Raw genomic sequence first — 19,908 nt, forward strand, 5'->3', positions numbered from 1 at the left:
TATTCGCATTCCCGACAGAACTGGCTTCTGCACCATTAATAGCACGTGTACCTAACTTAGTTGCGCTTGCGCATTAGGCCGAACATAATATTAGTTGTCAGCAGGTTGCTTTATAGACCATATTAGTGAGGTTAGGCGGGAATTTTGAATCGCGATCCATCCGTGGATCTGGTCCCTGAATTCCCTATGCATTTCTTATGGGACTAAGAATGCCGCGTACTTCTCGCCTGTTTTCGGATATTTTAGCGAGTTTCTTAAGATTTATTTCTGTTGGAATGTGTTCTATGATCCTTTCTTAACAGGTTGAAAACAAAATTTCGTAATAAAATGGTATATTTTTTTAATAATGGGTCAATATAAAATTGGTCAGCAAGATCCATGAAAGTTTGTCGTAGCTTCATTTCGTTTCTAACCTCTGAAGCTGATATCATTCTAACGCGCAAGCGTAGCATGTCATTTTCCTTGTTACGGTTCATCATTGACGTATAGCAGAAATGATCTACGACATACGGATATATTCCGTATAATAATGTTTTCAATTTTGATTTTAGGACATATGAAAGTATTTTGTGATGTAAAATGTACTTGGAAACAACCTCTGATAATGGCGGCACCCAATTTTGCATGTCTTTATATTAACATTTACTTCTAGCTAGCGATATTCCATCTTAAAGTCGATTCCAGTGTAAAAAAATTTGAATATGGATCTCCCGCCAATTGAGTGATTCTAACCTCACTAATATGGTCTATAGAAGTGGACTGGTCCCAAATCAACTTTGGCCAGCAGTTCTTACTTCAACTCCCATTTGCGCCCGTGGCAAATCTTGATCATTGAACATTGAACTAAAGAAAGAAATGGAAGGGACTCTCGGGTCAGCAAAAGTGGGGCCGACTGAAATAGACAATTGTATATCTTTCTCCCTCTGTACTTGCGCAAGGAGAGATAACCTATTAAAGTTTGAATTTAAATTTTTGACGTTTCGTTTTTCTGATTTGAATCGTATTTTTTATCAAATCAGGACGTTTTCTGCAGGGTCGTGACACTCTCTTACCCCCACTCCAAATCGCATATTCAGTTCTAATCGCATCGATAAGATGACTCTGTAGACGCAAATATTACAATGTTTGATCTATAGATGACTCTGTTGAACCCTTGGAACATAGATATTTATGTTCTAATAACAGAATAACAGATAACAGAATCATAAATAAAAATGAAATTAATTTGTCAAATATCAATGTCACTGTTGTCTTCAATGGATATGTACAAATGCGAATATATTTTTATTGGGCGGAAAATTATCAAAAGATCAGCTGAAAATTTCACCTTCGAAAGAAGAATTTCCTCAGAGAAATCGAGTGATTAATAAAAGAACACGTGTTGGTACAGTTCAAGATATCTTCCAAAAAGTGGTATTGAAAACTTATTGTGTATTTGGATGTGAGGATGTTGTTCGTAAGAGACATCGGTTTCCAAAACTAAGACAGCTCTTTTTAAAAAGTGGGTTGAAATCATCAAGCCAAAATATTACCAAGATTTATCTGTTGAGCAGATATACAACAGGTATTATGATGTGATGCTCATTTTAGCTGATTTACCTATTCGAAAGTTAGTTTGTTTTCCCAAACCCAAAGATAAAAGATATAAGTTATTGTATTTAGTTGACTCTAATAGATGTGAGAAGTTGAAATATAATTACCATTTCAATAAGGGGTATGTAAACAGAAATGTACTGTATTGAATAAACGGTCCGCCTACACTTTAGCGGAAGTCGATTTTTTGTAATTTTTTGATTTTATTGTGTATATTTCGACGAACTGAGTTCAAAAAAGCGGTTTCAACTTTAGGAAACCAGTGGCTCAAAAGTTACGCCACTTTGAAGGTTCAATGTTAAGTCTGATCTGAATGACATTTGACAAAATAATGTGAACCGCATCGAATGAATTTAAAAACTTACAATTCAGTTATTTGGTGCCTTGTTATTATGGTCTATAATATTTCACAACTGGTAATACGGTTGAAAATTCTTCACTCACTTAGTAGACGACGAATCCGAAGCCCAATGATCAACCAATTCCTATCACTGCATTCACGTTACTTTTTCGATACAACACTACAGTACAATTCTTTTCACTTTTTCATGAACGAAAATAATCATTAATTCTTTATAATTGAATTGAATTTGCTCTTTTCATTCCAAATTGTGTACGAACTTCTGAATAAGTTTTGGCATGAATCAAAGTGACAGAGACTAACTCGAATTCATGTTATCCATTGACATAGATTAATCTATGTCCATTGATATATTTTTGGACAGATTTGGAACGAAAAAAAATCATATTGGTTGATATAGTTCATGCAAGTTGAATTTTCATGTGAAATATCAGGACTTGACTCTATAGCACAATCGTAATACATACTGTTTTTACCGTGCTTTCCCTATTCATTAGGTTTGTTCCTCAACTTTACCTTGTATAAGAGTTCTAAGGTACCTAGTAAATTCTCCGAGAATTGAGATTGAAATGCCGATCATTTGATAATGAACGTTAACTGTATAATGTTTGCTAATGAATATTATCTATATAAATATACAATCTATGACGCTAAGAAGTGATAGCTTAAGAATGGTGGTTTCAAAATGCAACTTACGACACGAGCCTCCGAACTCGTATGAATTGCTATAAACTTAACCCTAAAAAAACGACAACTTTAGAAAATCATAATAAAATAATTGTTTTTTTGCTGTTACATATCATGGCTAACCTATGCTAGCCTAACGTAACCTAACCCATACTAACCTAAAATAAACAAACAATTATGAGAATGAAGAATTGAATTAAAATGAAAAAAAGTATCTAATTTCATTTAAATCTTCCATCGTGTGAATATGACGGTGCCAAAGAAATCTGACGTTAATTTCCCTGAAAAATAATTCTGTCATCTAATATTTTTCATTCTATGCATACAAGTGACAAACATGAAATTAGAGTATAATGAACATTACCCAGAATACTCTTAAGATTGAAACTTCAAGGTGGCGTAACTTTTGAACAAATGGTTTCCTAATGTTGATGCCACATTTATTGAACTCGCCTCGTCAAATTTCATAAGATAGGACTCCTCCTGAAGTCAAAGCAGCAAATAGAATACACTTAATATAGGAACTTCAAAACGGCATAACTTTTGAACCAATGGTTTCCTAACGTTGAAACAACTTTTATTGAACTCGTCTCGTCAAAATACATAAGATAGGACCCGTCCTGTACAAAAAATCGACTTCCGCTAAAGTGTAGTCGAGCCGAATAGGTATTCATTTTTCTAATTTCTTACAAACTTATCTAAATGCTTGTGATTTTAATAAACATTGGATTTTTAAGGTTTTGAGTGGATGGAGGAGTTGTATAAATATGTATCAAACATTCACATGCATCTGCTATTATTGAAAAAGTATTTCCGATTTAATTTTTAATTTTTTCGATTTTAATTTTTTTACGGAGGCAATTTATGTAGCAAACCAGTCTTCAATAGCCTTTTTGGTCATATAGACGTAAATGTCGAGTTTTATGGCGATCTCACCAATCAGGTAGAAGACCGATTTGCGACATAAGTTGCTTCCGTGTGATCACGGCATAAAATCAACAAATAAAATAATTATTCGAATTTGCGCCAAAGCGCTTATTTGAATTTCGCGCTAAATTCGATTTTTTGTATCGATAAGTTGGGTCTCTGTAATTCGTAGTTCAAATCGCACCGTGTAGATGGCGGCGGCAAACAGCGTTTTTTACATTTTTATTTAACTGTTTTATGTTTACCTATTGAATTATGCATTTTCAAATGGACTTGTTAACATTCAATACATTGAAGTTGTAACGAACGATACTATCAATTTTACTCTTTTATGAAATTACCCAATTTTAATATTTTTCAACGATTGATCAATAGGTATCGGAACAAGTAAATATCAAAAGGGTACAACAACAGTATCACATACTATGCAGGTACACTGTTGAAAAGGAAAATATCAAACTATATTTCCGGATATCCGATTAGAAAAAAAAATTTAATTATCGTGCTGGGGAAGCACGATTATTTGAATTCTACGTGAAAGTTACGATTGTGTTGACTGTGAAATAGCTCATCATGAAAAACTTTCATATACCTACCAAAATAGTTCAAATTCAAGACTGGACTCCAGGTATAAACAAAAAAATGAACCTTTAAAAAGTATATTTTATTACTTGTTGATCCATGCAATCAATGAAATAAAACCATATTATCCTTATTTTTTCCTCTGCATTAATCGGTTTTTTACTTTGATAATTATGCGAATGAAAGAATACTACTGTGGTAATTTATTCGTATCAAAAAAATACTAAACTACTGATATTTCATCTGAACTGAATAACACTTTAGTGTTTATATTATTTGATACGAATAAATTGTCAGTTGTAATTTAACTAGTGCAATGAAAATTATCGAAAATTTTTGGGAAATATGCTCGAATTACGTCTGCATTTATTTTAAAGGACCTGATAATTTTTCACAAGTGCGAATTATCGATAATTTGCACTAATGCAAAATTATCGCCTAATTGTATGCTCATTGGCTAAGACAACAATCAAAAATTAGTCGGAACATTGTTGTCTGTCAAATTTGACAGATGAATAAAATTTTCAAGTATATATATATATATATATATATATATATATATCCTCCTATCATTATGGCTTCATGTAACATGCAAGGACCATTCATTGTGGCTTCAGGCGAATTATGACTTCAGTATATGTGAAGCCATAATGTAATTCACGTTTTCCGCTCAATGAAGCTACCGATTTGACTCTGGTTTACGTGATTCGAAGCACTGAGTGATGTGGAAGAACCTTGAATACAGATATCTGCTTGAATTGTTAAGATGACATCACTATTACGAAATGAAAATTTCTTCTCGTGAAGCCCTAATGGTCGGAGAATGGTAAATATTGTATATTTTAGTTTGAGACATTGCCACCGGGGTCGTGACTGTAATATACATGTCCTGTATATTGTAAACTACACCTTGTACTTTATGGACTCAGAGATGTGGCAACATCTCCTTCGCGTTTTTATCTATAGTGAATAGAGAGAATTCTCATCCAGCGGTTGAATTTCGAATATCTCTTGGGGATGCAGAATTCTCATTGCGCGTCAGAGTTAGGTACTCATCTTGTGGCCTTTCAAAGCTTCTATGAAGGAAAACGTCATATATGGATGTTAATATTCTAATCAGTGATGAAAATTCGTGGTTCATTTTTTTATCAGTCAAACGCACATTCTAGTTGAATACTGAAGAATAACTGATATGTTAATTCAGCCCAAATGCTATCTCAAGCCGAAACTATGTGATAGGCCAAAACATAATGGCTTCCAGAAATTTTTTTAGGTGTTCTGATGATTCGAAGAAAATCAGGAACTTCTTTACATTAACTGAAAAAAAAATGAAATGCTTGAATTGCAAACTTATTTCCAAAATTAATAAAATTGTTTTTCGCTTCATATAAAAAGTTTTAATCTGATGGAAAAAACAACTTTCCATAAAAAACAAAAAACCTGTTCTTCTCATTTCATAATGAATTTGCAGTTCAAATGTCGTCGAAGTTAGTAACAAGACCTTCGAAATAAAGGAATTTTAACAACGACCAAGAGCTCAGGAAGATATTCCTAAAAAATGTTGCAATGAAATGAGTTTAATATAACAAATACCTAGTTGGTTTAGTTGGTTTTAGTAAAACACAACTACATAATAATTTTGCCACATTTGATCCCGACCTCGAATGATATAAAATTATTTATTAGCATAGTAGTCTATCAGCATACTGCAAAAGTATTATCATTTGGTGGGTAAATATTGAAAAAAATCCCAAATGAAGATTTAGTTTATTATTTAAACAATAATATGAAGTCAAGGATAACAGAACAAAAGTAGGTTATACATAGTGTTTGTTCATTAAAATTTTGAGTCAGTATAAAAACCAACATATTCTCAACCTTAGGAAGTCTTTATTTACAGCTCATGAGAATAAACGTTGAGATATCGTCACAAACTCGATTATCTTCTAAATTACATCAAAAGTCAACGATTTGAAAATTTTTACAGTCGAATTGTATCAATATTCTCTAAAAGCCCTTATTATAATTCGATATTCAATCCTGATCTTACTCTATATAAGTATTATTATTTGGTAATGAAAAATAGTAGGTATAGCTAGGGTTTTTAGCGAATATGGAAAACTCGGTCAACCTTTTTCAACATCTCTTCACTTCATTTATTTTGATGAAAAATAGTAAGTTTGATCAACTCTTTTCAGTGAATATTGATATTATTGATGATAATTGATAAGAATGAAGGCTTTTATAGTAATGGAAAACTCTGTCATATTGGAATACTTGTGGCGTTGTTTCACTCCTGATGAGAGTTTTCAATTCTCTTATTTTTTTTCGTGTTGAGTAATACTGAATAATGATTCTACTATGGCCTTAAATTTAGAGCCAGCTCGTCCAGCATGGAAGAAAATGACACTAAAAATAAAATACATACTGTGCGAGTTTGGCAAATCAAAAACGGTATGAGATTTTCTAAATTATTATTCTTTAAATGGTTGAAAATTTCATTTTCTGCAAAAACACAGGCTTCATCAAGGCTGATTCGTGTTTGATTGAGGTAGGAAGAATCACTTCACGATGTGGGAGCGAGACCGATGATGACACTATTATAAAATTCATTTAATATGTTTCATTTAAATAATAAGGTTTATAGCAGATGTTCGAATTGTTTTCCTCAGCCGCAATGCAAGCTTGATATCTCCTTAAGAGGGATCTATACCGTTCTAGTGGTCAATTCAAAAAAAAAAAATGAATATCTCACGTCAGAAAGAGCTAATTTATATGGGGTATTCATTATAATTCAATTCAATCAGTTCGTCACCTAGAAAATTTAAAATTTTTTTTATTCGTCAAACGGAAAAAAAAATTTTTTTTATTGAAGAACAAATATTCATTCATGTTATTAACTTTCCGATGTGCATTTATCTCTTCTATGAAATTCCACATGAAAAAATTTCTCCAAAAGTCTCGCCATTGGCTACAATTCGTATCCTGGTGAAATTGGAAAAAGACGTCCGTCTTTTCGACGAAAGTGGAAACTATTGTAATACTCGTAACTTCTACTGATGGAAAGACCCCACATTCTGGTAGTCTTTTCCCCTTTACGCCTTATACGGATGGCGAGGAATTCCCGTGGTATAAACTCCTCTATAAGATCGTGTTATCAAACGTTTGTTTCTTCCAATGTTAACAAATTCAGCTGCCTCCATTTATCTCTGCAGTAACTCAGATATTTTCGATTGGCTAAACAAACCTTTACTTTCTCCGCTCCCAATAAGATGGATCTTGCAGATTTGAATCTGGTGAACGAGATAGTAACCAATCGCTAGAGTATACCTCATCAAGATACTTTCTAACTGCCACTCGTGCAAGTTATGCGTGCTCAGGTAACCATATTTTTCCAATGTGGACTCATCTGTCCATAAATTTTTCTCTGCGAATCACGGATTTTCCTGATGGTGTTGTTCGACAAAAGCTACACTGGGTTGATGGTTCCGGGACAGCAAACATTTGTACTCGCGCGCGTACTCGCGTCTAATTTAATTGCGTCATTCTCAGTCTCGCTCCTACATCGTAAAATACTTCTTTCTGTTCAACTCAAACTACAATAAGCCCCAAAGAAGGCCTTGGCACACAAGAATTATTTTCAAATAACTAAGAAAAATGTCTTGGAAACTATTTTTTGCAAAGAATCAGATCGTCCACTATTCAAGGAATGATCTAGTATTTTTTCAAGAAGAGTCAGATGGTCGATGAATCGATCTCCCGGTTACAGCTTGCCGTCGACATCTGGGACACCCTGTATATATATAAGTGCTCACTTTATTATGACTATCATTTTTAACAAAAACCGTCCAAAATTGAATAAACAACCCCTTCACGGTGGAAGCTATGCCAGAATTTGATTTCGTTGAATTTGCAGCCCTCGTAAAACTCTTTAGATACAATCAAACTTCAAATCACAAAAGCAACATGGATCCGAATAAGAAGAAGAAACCACATATAATACCTACCAACCGCACTAGCATTTGGAGATATCGATAATCGTTTGTGGATGAAAACAGTTAAAACAGATGATTCAAAGAAAAACGCCAGCCTAGCAAAGCTTCCCTGACATTCTGATCTACCAAAAATAAATTTTCAGTGTGAAATTTCTAAAGAAAAAAAAAGAGACCTCCAGCAAATGCTCATATATCTCGGGAATGAATACTGCTGATTTCATGAGAATCTTCTCACTGTTCCAAGAAACGCAGGGAATAAGCAGTTGATGTTGATATCGCAGGTTGAGAATATGAATAACTATTCATGGTTAGGTACAGTTTTCCCATTCGACTATCAGAATTTAGTTCACTCATTGAAACTTCTTTCTTATTATTCAGTATATTTTCTTATCGGACTGTTGACTGAGCATATTCTCGTTGTTTTAGTTAACATTGTTTCTCCAGGACAGATGTCCCTGCAGTTAAAACAAATTTCCGATACTTCTTGTTGTGTTAATATTCATTACACAAATTTTGAGTATTATGTCAACAGTAGTTTGAATCGTGACAGCATAGTAAACATGGCACGCAAAATTGAAAAATAGTAAATTTTCTTGTGTAGATAAAAATATTCACACGGTGCATGAATTTCTGGGTTCATGGGTTGAAGCTTGCATAGGTATATTATATTGCCATACAATGAAAAAATTGATCAGATACGTTTCGGTATATTGAATTCTCAATGAAATAACCTAATGTGATTTGGTTGACAATGAGAGGTTATAATTGTTTCGATTCAATTCCATATACAATTCGAGTATTTCAGACATCTCACTTGGTAGACAGTTGAATAGAGTAGAAATTGGAAAAAAACTGTCATCAGCAGTACCTACTAGCCACTAAATCTTCATAAACAAAAATGTGGGTTCATCAAGAGATCGAAATTTAAGTTATGCATAAGCGATCTTGAATAAAGAAAGTGTGAAATTTTTAGAGAGAACTGTATCGAAAGCATATGAAAATAAACAACAAACAGCAGCGATATCGGCACCAGTGGTTCAAAATTAAATAAATAGTATTCAAAATAATACATTTCAATATTCAACTCATAATACTGAAAAACAAGGAACCAAAGATAGAACTCACTCACTATCGAAACGAGATAGCTGTTGCGATATATCAAAATCTATAATTGAAAAACAAAACTGTATAAAATTTTGTCAGTATTTTCTCTGAGCGTGCTAAGTAAAGGTATTTTTCACTAAATCTTTCAGACGAAACAGTCAAATTCCATGAGATGGGTCTTTCCTCTGATTGAACTATCGTATACTAGTTGTAGGAAACTAACGGCCGTTTTCGATAAAACTATTTATCCATCGTTTCACTTACTGACGATTAGTAACCATTGGTAACCATTCTAAAAAATATCTACAGATAGATCATAGTAACGAAATCAGATGTATTGTCTATCTTCAGTAGCTGAAACAATGGATATACGTTTATTCAAAACGGCTGTTAGTATATCGACACAAATAAAAAGCAGACTTCATATTTCAAAAACTTATGGCTTTGAAAAAATCAGAACGAATTTTGGATTTGGACAAATCATGAATATCCACAAAGAAATCTCTTTAATCTTGAATCTTCATAAAAAGACACTTTCGAGTTTTTACATACAGTGTTTTTCATATCCGGTTCATTCATACATACGACACGAAAACTGTGAAAATGGACTCTTCAGAAAATAAATCAGCAGAAATATGCTTATCTCATACCGAAAATATTCCTACTAATTCAGAACTGAATTTAAACTCAGATTTTGTTTGCTTTTTATCGAAATCATTTATCTAGCAGCTTTTTCCATTTACACTCCAGAATAGTTGTATTATGGAAACCTTAAAGGTATTTTAAGTAGATAATTTTTTCATAAAATGATCAGCACCGGCTTTCGAAAAAATATCAGTTGAATATTTCAGGTCGAGTAGTTTTCACAAAATTAATTATTTTGGATAACAAAGTAGAAAAAGTTCAAAAATTTGATTCTATATTCCAGTAACCATAGATTTTTATACTGAAGTACTAGAGGATTCTTTCTGGTCCATTTTTATAATGGATAAGATCGCGATCCTGACCAGATAGATAACGAACTCAACTAGACACGTGAATATTCAATTCGAACTGGAAACGAAGCTATAAAATCTACCTCATAATTGTCGAAATAGCAATCTCTCTGGCAACGCTGTGAGGGAATTAAACGCAATTTACATGAGTCCGTAATTTTATCTTCTTGTACAAGAAGCGTATATTTGACGCCTAAATGTTATGAACTTATACTGAAGCCATAACATACGCCAGATGTTGAAAATTCGTATATTCATTTTTCATCGTACGCTATTCTTCGTAGACAGGGAGTATAATTGGTCGTTTTGGTTGAATATACACGAATCAAAACCGACATAGGTCGTCTCTTTCTAGGTGACGCCATAATGGTTGGTCTATGGTCTGAAGTCATAATGTTCGGAGATGTAAATATATATATATATATATATATATATATATATATATATATATATATATATATATATATATATATATATATATTTTTTTTTTTTTTTTTTTTTTTTTTTTTTTTTTTTTTTTTTTTTTTTTATCTATCACCAAGCTGGGTAGGCCATTGAGGAGCCGGGCAGAACCTTCTACCAAGGCTACTCAAACGGACGTTAAGAACTTCCTCACTATTTTGGTATTCGCTAGAATGACCTCCTTTTGAGCTGTACTCACTAGCTCTTTGTCCAATCCTAGATTCAGGGTATTGTCCACCAGGTGTGTCTCCACCAGTCCATTCGTGGACATGACTAAGGGCACTATGGATGTTGATTTTAGGCCGTACATGGTTTTCATCTCAAACGCCAGGTCATGGTATTTCGTCAGCTTTTCGACGAACGCTTTTTGGATATTGTCATCAGCCGGTATAGCGACGTCCAGGATCTCTATTGTTCGCTCTTTCTTTTTGAACAGCAGAATATCGGGCCTGTTGTGTTGTATGGGTCTGTCGGTTGTAATGAAGTTATCCCAATACAATTTATATCCTTCATTTTCCAGGATGTTGTTAGGGCAGTATTCGAAGGGCTTCACTGTCTTAGTTATGAGTCCGTATTTTTTGGCAATGGCCTGATGATATACTTTTGCCATCGCGTTGTGGCGCTGCATGTAGTCCACTGGGGCCAGTACAGAGCACGATGATGTAACGTGTTGAATCGACTCGGTAACTTGGGAACATTTTCTGCACTTGTCTGTTGGTATGTTCCGTCCGGTGATATTCTTAATATATGATCTGGTTGGGACAACTTGATCCTGTATAGCTATTAATCTTCCCTCTGTTTCAGGAAACAGGTATCCGGCTGTAAGGTAAGTAAGCGACTCTTTTTTCTTAACTTGATTATTTTTCAGGCATCCAGGGTATCTTCCGTGCAGAGCTTTACTATGCCACTCCTGTATAAGCATTTCGGTGGTTAGTCGCGCTGGTTCTAAGTGGCCTGCCAAATTCAGAGGACTCAGGTTGTTATCTTCTTGACATACAGCTCGATGGAACGGTGAGTTCTTTTTTTGGAAGTACTCTCTCATACTGCGGACTGTTCTGTCGTGCACTATTTCTAGGTTCTGCAGCCCTCTCCCCCCTTCATGCCTTGGGACATACAACCTGTTCATGGACGCGTGGGGATGGTGGATTCCCTGCTTGGTAAGTAATGCCCTTGCTCTTTTGTCAATTTCTTTCAGCTCTGAGTTTGACCACTTGATCACACCAAAAGAATAAGCAATACAAGGTATCGCCCATATGTTCACCGCCTCAAACATCGCCTTCGAGTTCAACCTACTCTGGAGTACCTTCTTGAGTCTGTTGAGGAACTTTTCTTTGTAAGTATTCTTCATTTCTGTGGTTTTAATGTCCAGAGCCTGTTGCACTCCGAGATACTTATAGGATTCTTGTTTTCCCAGTTGCGGGATCGTGAGGTCTTCCATCACAGATAAGCCTGTGCCCTCTTGTACCCGGCCTCTCTTAACATGAACCACGGCGCATTTGTCTATTCCGAGCTCCATTCCAATGTCCTTTGAGAACGCTGCCACTATTCTCAGTTGTTTCTTGAGCTGCTCTTCGTTTGCAGCATAGAGCTTCAGGTCATCTACATAGAACTGGTGGTTAATTTTTATATTCCTCGCCTTCTGTAAAATGTACCCGTATATCTGGTTTTTTAGTAGTCTACTCAGGGGGTTCAGTGCTAAACAGAACCAAAGGGGACTCAAAGTATCCCCTTGGAAAATACCTCTCCTGATTCTGATTACGGCGGTCTTATAATTCTCTTGTTTGGTGTTCACCACCAGCTGCGTGCGCCATGTCTTCATCAGATGCTCCAAGAGGTTGATGATGGGCCTCGATATTCCATACAATTGTAACGTTTTTATAAGCCAAGTGTGGGGTACCGAGTCAAAGGCCTTCTGGTAGTCAACCCACGCCATCGAAATGTTCCTTTGCTTCTTCTTGGCTTGCCTAGTTACTATGAGGTCGGTGATCAGGAGCTCCTTGCATCCTCGGGAGTTTCCACGGCAGCCATTCTGTTCCTGCTCCATTATGTTGTTCTTATTCACATGTTGCCAGATGTGGCTGGTTAGTACCCCTGTTAAGATCTTGTAAATGGTTGGTAGGCAGGTGATGGGCCGGTATTTTTTGGGGTCTGTGGTGTTAATTCCCTTTGGCAACATGTGCGTGACTCCGAGCGTGAAGAATTCGGGTATCCTTGTGGGGTCTGTGAGGGTTTCCCGGAAAAGCCTTGCGAGGTGTTCGTGTGAGGCCGTGAAATGTTTCCACCAATAGTTTTGGATTTTATCCACACCTGGGGAAGACCAGTTGTTCGTCTTCTTCAATGCTGTTCTTATGTGTTCCGTGGTGATGTTAATGTCTTCCATTTGGAACTTAGCAGATTCTGCTTCTGCATCCCTAATCCAGTGTGCCCGGTCATCATGCTTCTTATCCTCTTCCCATATTTTACTCCAGAACGAATGCATGGATTCTTCGGTAGGCGCGCTTCCATCATCGGTGATTTCCTGTTCTAGAAGGCGGAAGAACTGCTGCTTATTTCTGTAGTATATATATATATATATATATATATATATATATATATATATATATATATATATATATATATATATATATATATATATATATATATATATATATATATATATATATATATATATATATATATATACTTGAGAATTTTATTCATACATTATCGCAGGGGGGCTTCGGCCCTCGGTGAGTGACGTCCCCGCGTACCCGAGTCAACCAGTGAGAGGGTTAGCACCCCTCCTACTGTGTATAATATGCTCTCGATACTCAAAGAGCCTCGGAACCCGCCCCTGGTGTTGGGATCGCGCCTAGGGGAAGATCGTCACGGTCCCTAGTAGATACGAGTGGAGCAAGTGGCACTCCTCTACGAACTGGTACCACAAGGCCAAGAAGATTGTTCAGAAACTCCCGGTTCAATGGCTTGGACACGTCTGATTCGGGCGGTCTCGCTGGAACCCTGGAACACAAAAGGCAGCATTGGACAAGAGAAATGAACCGCAGTCTGATTAATGCTTATTATTTGGTTACTGAAGGTGGAAGGAACACGAAGAAATATGCCGCAAAAATGGCTGAACGATGGGAGGAGATCTATCCCGACAAGAAGTTCACCGGAAAACACTTGATAGCCCAAATTCGGAACATAAGAACATCCGAAGGAGCATACATAGATTAAGCTTACTCCCAGATCGGAACAGTACAGGTGATGGGGTTGATGGACTACAGCCAACGGTGGAGACGGAGCCGGACGAGACGATACGTGAGATACGCGAAATCTTCCAGGAGGAATCTCTAAGGTGGGAGGGAATCCAAATGGCAGATAGACAGCGAATTCCCAAGATGAGGAGAAGTAAGCATTCCAAAACAACAATAGCCACCGTAAACACTGCTCTGGGTGAAATATTGAATAGCTCCAAAAACCTAGAAGAACTGTGCCACAAGATCTACTGCGCTGCAATGGTTACTAACAGAATTCTGCAGACACCGACAGTAACTAAAGCACAAGGGGCACACCCACAGAAAAAACCCCCGTGGGAGGAAAGATTGGAAAAGAAAATTAACATCTTACGGAAAGAAATTGGAGTCCTTCATTCTTTTCTGACAGAGACAAAAGTTAGCAAAAAAGTGAACAGAAAAGTGCAATGCTACTCAAAGAAATTAAAGCTGAGTAGAAAAGATGCTCAGTACAAACAACAGCTAGCGATACATATGGAGACCTTAAAGCAGAAACTGGCAACCCTGGGCAGCAGATTAAGAAGGTACCACAAGACTAAGAGATACCGTCAAAATAATCAATTCAACACCAACCAAAAAGGTTTCTTCAGAGATCTGGGAGAACAACATAGATCTCAGCAAGAATGTTCGAGAGTAGCTGATTCTGAACTGAAGGAATTCGAAAAATACTGGTCTAACATGTGGACAGAAAGGGAAAGCCACAACACCAAAGCCACATGGATAGATACTGAAAAAGAAATGCATGCAAATCTATCCGAAATGCACTCTGTCGTCATCACGGAGGAAGATGTAGCGATGACCGTCAAAAGAATGAAAAATTGGATAACGGCTGGAATAGACAATATTCATAATTACTGGTGGAAGTACTTACCATCCACTCATGGGGTTTTGGCACGGCTCCTAAATTCAGCTTTGGAGAACCCGAATAAGATACCAAAATTCTTCACACAAGGCACGACGTACATGATCTTCAAAAAAGGAGATCCTACCAAACCTGAAAACTACAGGCCGATCACATGCCTTTGTTCCGCTTATAAAATACTTACCTCGACGGTCGGTCACAAGATCCGGATTCACCTGAAAAATAATAAAATATTAGCCTGGGAACAAAATGGCTGCAGGAGAGGTGGCAGAGGCAGTAAGGAACTTCTGGTAATCGATAATACAATCACAAAACAGGCTAAAAGGAAGAAGAAAAACATCGCCATGGCATGGATAGATTACCAGAAGGCATTTGACTCTGTACCCCACACTTGGCTGTTAGAAATCTTGAAGATATACAAGGTAAACCCACAGGTGATTTCATTGTTCCGCTCCCTAATGTCAGCGTGGCGTACCTCACTTGAAGGAACATCAACTTCGTCCAAAACAACCTCAATAAATATCAGAAAAGGTATATTCCAAGGTGATAGCTTCAGTCCATTGTGGTTCTGTCTCGCCTTAAATCCGTTAAGCGGCATGTTAAACAGATCGTCCTACGGATACTCATTAGACCATAGTAGAAAGCTCACTCATCTTTTCTATGTGGACGATCTTAAATTATTCGCTAGAGGCAGACAGCAGTTGGAGGGGGAAATAGAGCTGGTGAGAGAGTTCAGCGGGGACATTGGGATGAAATTCGGGCTGGATAAATGTGCGACGGTCGCTGTGATGAGAGGGAAACTGGAACGTGAAGAAAATATGATGTTGATAGACGGACAAGTGATACCAGCTTTAGGGGCAGAAGAGAGGTATAAATATCTTGGTGTCCAGGAGACATATGAAATTAGACAAAGGGAGAATAAGGAAGAAGTCGAAAGAGAGCTGTTCACTAGGATAAAGAAAGTCTTAAACACACAACTGTCAGCCAAGAACAAGATGACCGCTATCAATACCTGGGCAATACCGGCTTTCATATATACTGCTGGAGTACTCACCTGGTCTCGGACGGATCTGGAAAGACTAGACAGGAGAACTAGGACCACCTTGACACAGTATGGTTTGCTGCACCCAAATTCAGCTATTGAAAGGCTGTATATTCCACGTAGAGAGTCGGGGCGAGGACTGAGCTCACTGGAGAACGTCTATCTGAAAGAAGAAAGCGTATGGTCCGTATATACACATTTGGTAACCGAAAGTTACCAGAGCGGTTACTCTGGTGACTGATATTGAACCAAATTGTCAGGAATTCGACATATACGGACCGCCCACTTACTAACCAAAAGTAACCAAAGTGTATATACGGACCAGAGCCAAAATATTATTAGGTCTATGGGTCTGTGTCGTCTTAAGCGGAAAGAGGTAATATAAAGAAGAAGGGAGAATATGTTGTTTATATCGAATTTGATTTGAATTCCTACTAGGGAAGAGTGCTTTTATTGCCAATAATGCAGTTTCTGCATTATCATTTAGAATAAATAAATATTTTTCAAATAATAGCCAAAGAACAGAAATTGAAAAATTCACAATTCGATTCGCTGTCTAATGACAACGACAGATGACTCAACCATCAGCGATATTCTATTTTTGCGACAACAAAATTAATGACGTCACGCTTAAAGACGCTTCATATACTTTGATTGCCCATTATTCTCTCCTACGCTTGGGATCTTTGGGAAAACATTTCATGGAATATCCCTTTTCTGATGAATTGGAACAACCAACTGCAGCACAACCAGGCATTTTTTTACATAAATACACCTAAGAATAATACGAACTTATTAATTTTTGACAATTTTGTCATAATGTGACCTCCATGTTTTTATTTCAATATGACTGTTACTTGCGTAATTTCCATATTCCTTTGTGCATATTTTCATGATAATATACATATTAGGTCTTTTTACACTCACTTTTTTCCTTTCAATCCTTCCTTAGATGAATAAAATAAATCAATTTGAACAACAGTCCACACACAGTTTATCGAACTGAAAGATTTTTTTGCCAGATTACCACTATAGATTATTTTTCAAATATGTGAAAGCGTAAAATTTACCTTTAACAGAATGTATGAAACGTTTCAAATTAGATCAAGGATGATATCTTTATATAAACAAAACGCTTCAGCAGCACACTCAAACGTTAACAAATATCCGCCATTAACGGTCGAAATCGACTATTGTCGCCACTGTGGTATTGTATGAAGACTACGTTCGGCCAGTAAACACCGGTACAGAGCGAGTAGAACTAGAGTTTTATCAAAGAGGTGGTTTTATCACAGATCAGCTAGGGCTAATGGAGCCTGTACAAATTGGCAACATAGAAATACCAAACGAAAAGAAGTCCGACTCCCGTACTAAATTTATTGACACTGTTTGTAATCTATGATTTCTAGGCACTACAACAGCGCTGCTCCAAAATCGCACCGACGGAAATCGGAACCACTGCTCTGCGGCATCGGTCGTAGGTGGCTGGCCAAAACCTATTCATTCGATTTGAAATTTCGAACCCCAGTAGACTTTGCGTCGTCTTACTTGTAATTCATAAATGAAACTATTTCATTCATTTGCAACAAAACTAAAGATACTACATTAGGTACAGATAAATCGATGACAAATTTGTTGATTGAAAAATGAATCGTGATTTTTTTTCAACTATTGAATTGTAGGTACAGAAAAAATTAAAATTGAAGACTAAAATTACCCACCGTGAAACTTAAAAGGTATACCACCTAATAAAACGACTGCATTGCAGGGGGTGTTGTAAAAGTATTCAAGTACAAATGATTGGAAAATAAAATAAGAGCAGTTTAGGAAGGAGCGGAATTTTTATTAAACCTTAAACCATATCTCTAAGGAGTTGTTCTGCAGAAAATGATATTGGTTAGGATTATAATGACATAACTATTACAGTAAACCAGAAATGAATTAAAGGTATTCTTGTAATTGCTTCTGTTGACTGGATGTTTGAAGTCTTCTCTTCGTTAAACCCTCTGTTTCTTCTGGTAAACCATTTTCGAGAATAATTTGTTGAAGGAATGTTGAGTTTTCAAATACTGAAGAACTTATACTTTCTTCAGCCATCGGTGAGCAGACAAATTCCAAGCTTCATGATTACACAAACATAATTATCAAAAAAACAAACACTTACCACTAAAGCAAGAAACGGAACTAGAAGAACGTAAATGATTCCCACTAGTCAAACAAATTATTGAAAAAATAAGAACATTTCTTGGAAAAACTTCGCCAAAATAAATCTGTCATCAGAACAGTATTTCATAGATTGAAAATCTATGTCGGATTTCTATCAAAGATATTTTTGATTTCTATAGTAACACGACTCGACTCTAGCGCCCCAAAGTAATCGCACCGTCTGAAGGGCGAACTAAAGCGGTTGCATTTCCATAGAAATACCATTTCTGTTGGAAGGGGTTGTTGGCAATTTTCGAATGAACGAATGACAAATGTCAACCACAAAAATCATAGGAAAAATTTGAATTTGAATGCAATTTGTTCGAAAATGTATATGAATAGATAATTCTTAGTGAGGATTAAACGGAAATTCTAAAGTTTTATGAATAGTTTGTTTATAAGCTGTTTTTTTATGGTTTGTCTCGTTCCATAACCCTACTTCTACACAAACTCCTTTCGCGCCCCAACTTGGGAGCTGGGGCTCATAGAGTTGATTCCGAAAACTCCACTCCGTCTAGAACAAATGACAACTATTGACTGAAACTGCTTGCCCGAACGACTCGGAACGAAAAGTGCTGATAGAGTGTACTGGCCGAACGCACCTTATGTCACTCTCAAAGATTATAGAGTTAGGTTAGATCCAGAGATATATATCTCGGGTTAGGTCTCTAACTCTATAATCCATTGAACTCTATGGAAACCATAGAGTTCAATGCTATAATCTTTACGAGGAGCTAAATGCTACTCTGTAATCTGTGATGCTCATACCCGTACCGACGTTGCCACGTCTGTCGTCTACTTTTTAAGCCACAGAACATTTGAAAACTGTCAACTGTTCATCTCTGACAGCCTGTCAACTCATTTCACATGTCTTATTTATTTTTATTTTGTTATCAGAGACCGTTTATTATTTACATTTTTCATTAATATTCTTTGTGAAATTGTGGTAATAGTTATATCAGAAAATCTGTATTGAATAGATGACCAATGCAACACAAATAACATGGTTGCAATCACTTACAACATGATTAACAACAAGAAGTTTTGAGCGGAACGTTAAATTAAACTGATATATCTACATATAACAACATAAGGGTCCTGTAACGTTCCTCGAACAACTGAAGAACATTAGAATCATTACTTGGAAGACTGAACCTGGTCGAAAGACCTTCTCAGTCAAAACAAAGATTTGGACCATTATAGGCCCCTCCAACCTTCTAGCCTCACAAAAATTGTGGAGGCAAGCAAAAGCGTCATTACAAGTAAAACTCCTCACTTGACGAATATTTTCGTTGTTCCAAGGTATAAAAGAGTGGTATTTAACTTCATCTAGAACTCTAAGAATATTTATTTGGCAATCTGTAATAGATAAATAGATATATGAAAAGTAAGTTGATATTAAACTTTTGATATGATAACTATCATCATCATATATCAAGATTTCTGAATTAACTATAAATTTTCTTTCAGTGAATACAAAGAGTACCTAATTTATTGAAATTTTGAAAACAAATCAAGAAGTGGCGGATTTTATTCCCAGAAGATAAGCCAGTTGTACGAAAGCATTCAGAGCGTAGCAGCCTACAAATACTTTATAATTAGCCTTTTACCTAGGTTACTGTAAAAAGAATAAGCTTTGTCGATACATAGAGCGTCTGCGCAATACTTGAGAGTTCAGTAGTGGAGGAACGCTATGCCGTCTATGATATAGTCAGTCGATCATTGACAAGCGTTGAGATCGCATCTTATATGAAAATAGTTCAGAGTTGTTATTCAGAGTAGGTATTAAACAGAGTTGATACTTATCAGTGTTTGATT

General features: G+C 36.2%; 1 protein-coding gene across 1 annotated transcript; it reads right to left on the reverse strand.

The window, feature by feature from the left end:
- Positions 1-10,833: 10,833 nt before the first annotated feature.
- On the reverse strand, positions 10,834-13,185 carry LOC123315956. The gene has a single exon (XM_044901864.1). It carries the CDS (start codon positions 13,183-13,185, stop codon positions 10,834-10,836), a length of 2,352 nt encoding a protein of 783 aa, XP_044757799.1.
- Positions 13,186-19,908: the final 6,723 nt, after the last annotated feature.

The sequence above is a fragment of the Coccinella septempunctata genome, chromosome 6 (assembly GCF_907165205.1).
Source record: "Coccinella septempunctata chromosome 6, icCocSept1.1, whole genome shotgun sequence".
In the NCBI taxonomy this organism is placed as follows: Eukaryota; Metazoa; Arthropoda; class Insecta; order Coleoptera; family Coccinellidae; genus Coccinella; species Coccinella septempunctata.

Excerpts from the sequence above, each read along its gene's own strand:
- LOC123315956 (XM_044901864.1), bottom strand. The coding sequence starts at position 13,185 with ATGCATTCGTTCTGGAGTAAAATATGGGAAGAGGATAAGAAGCATGAT.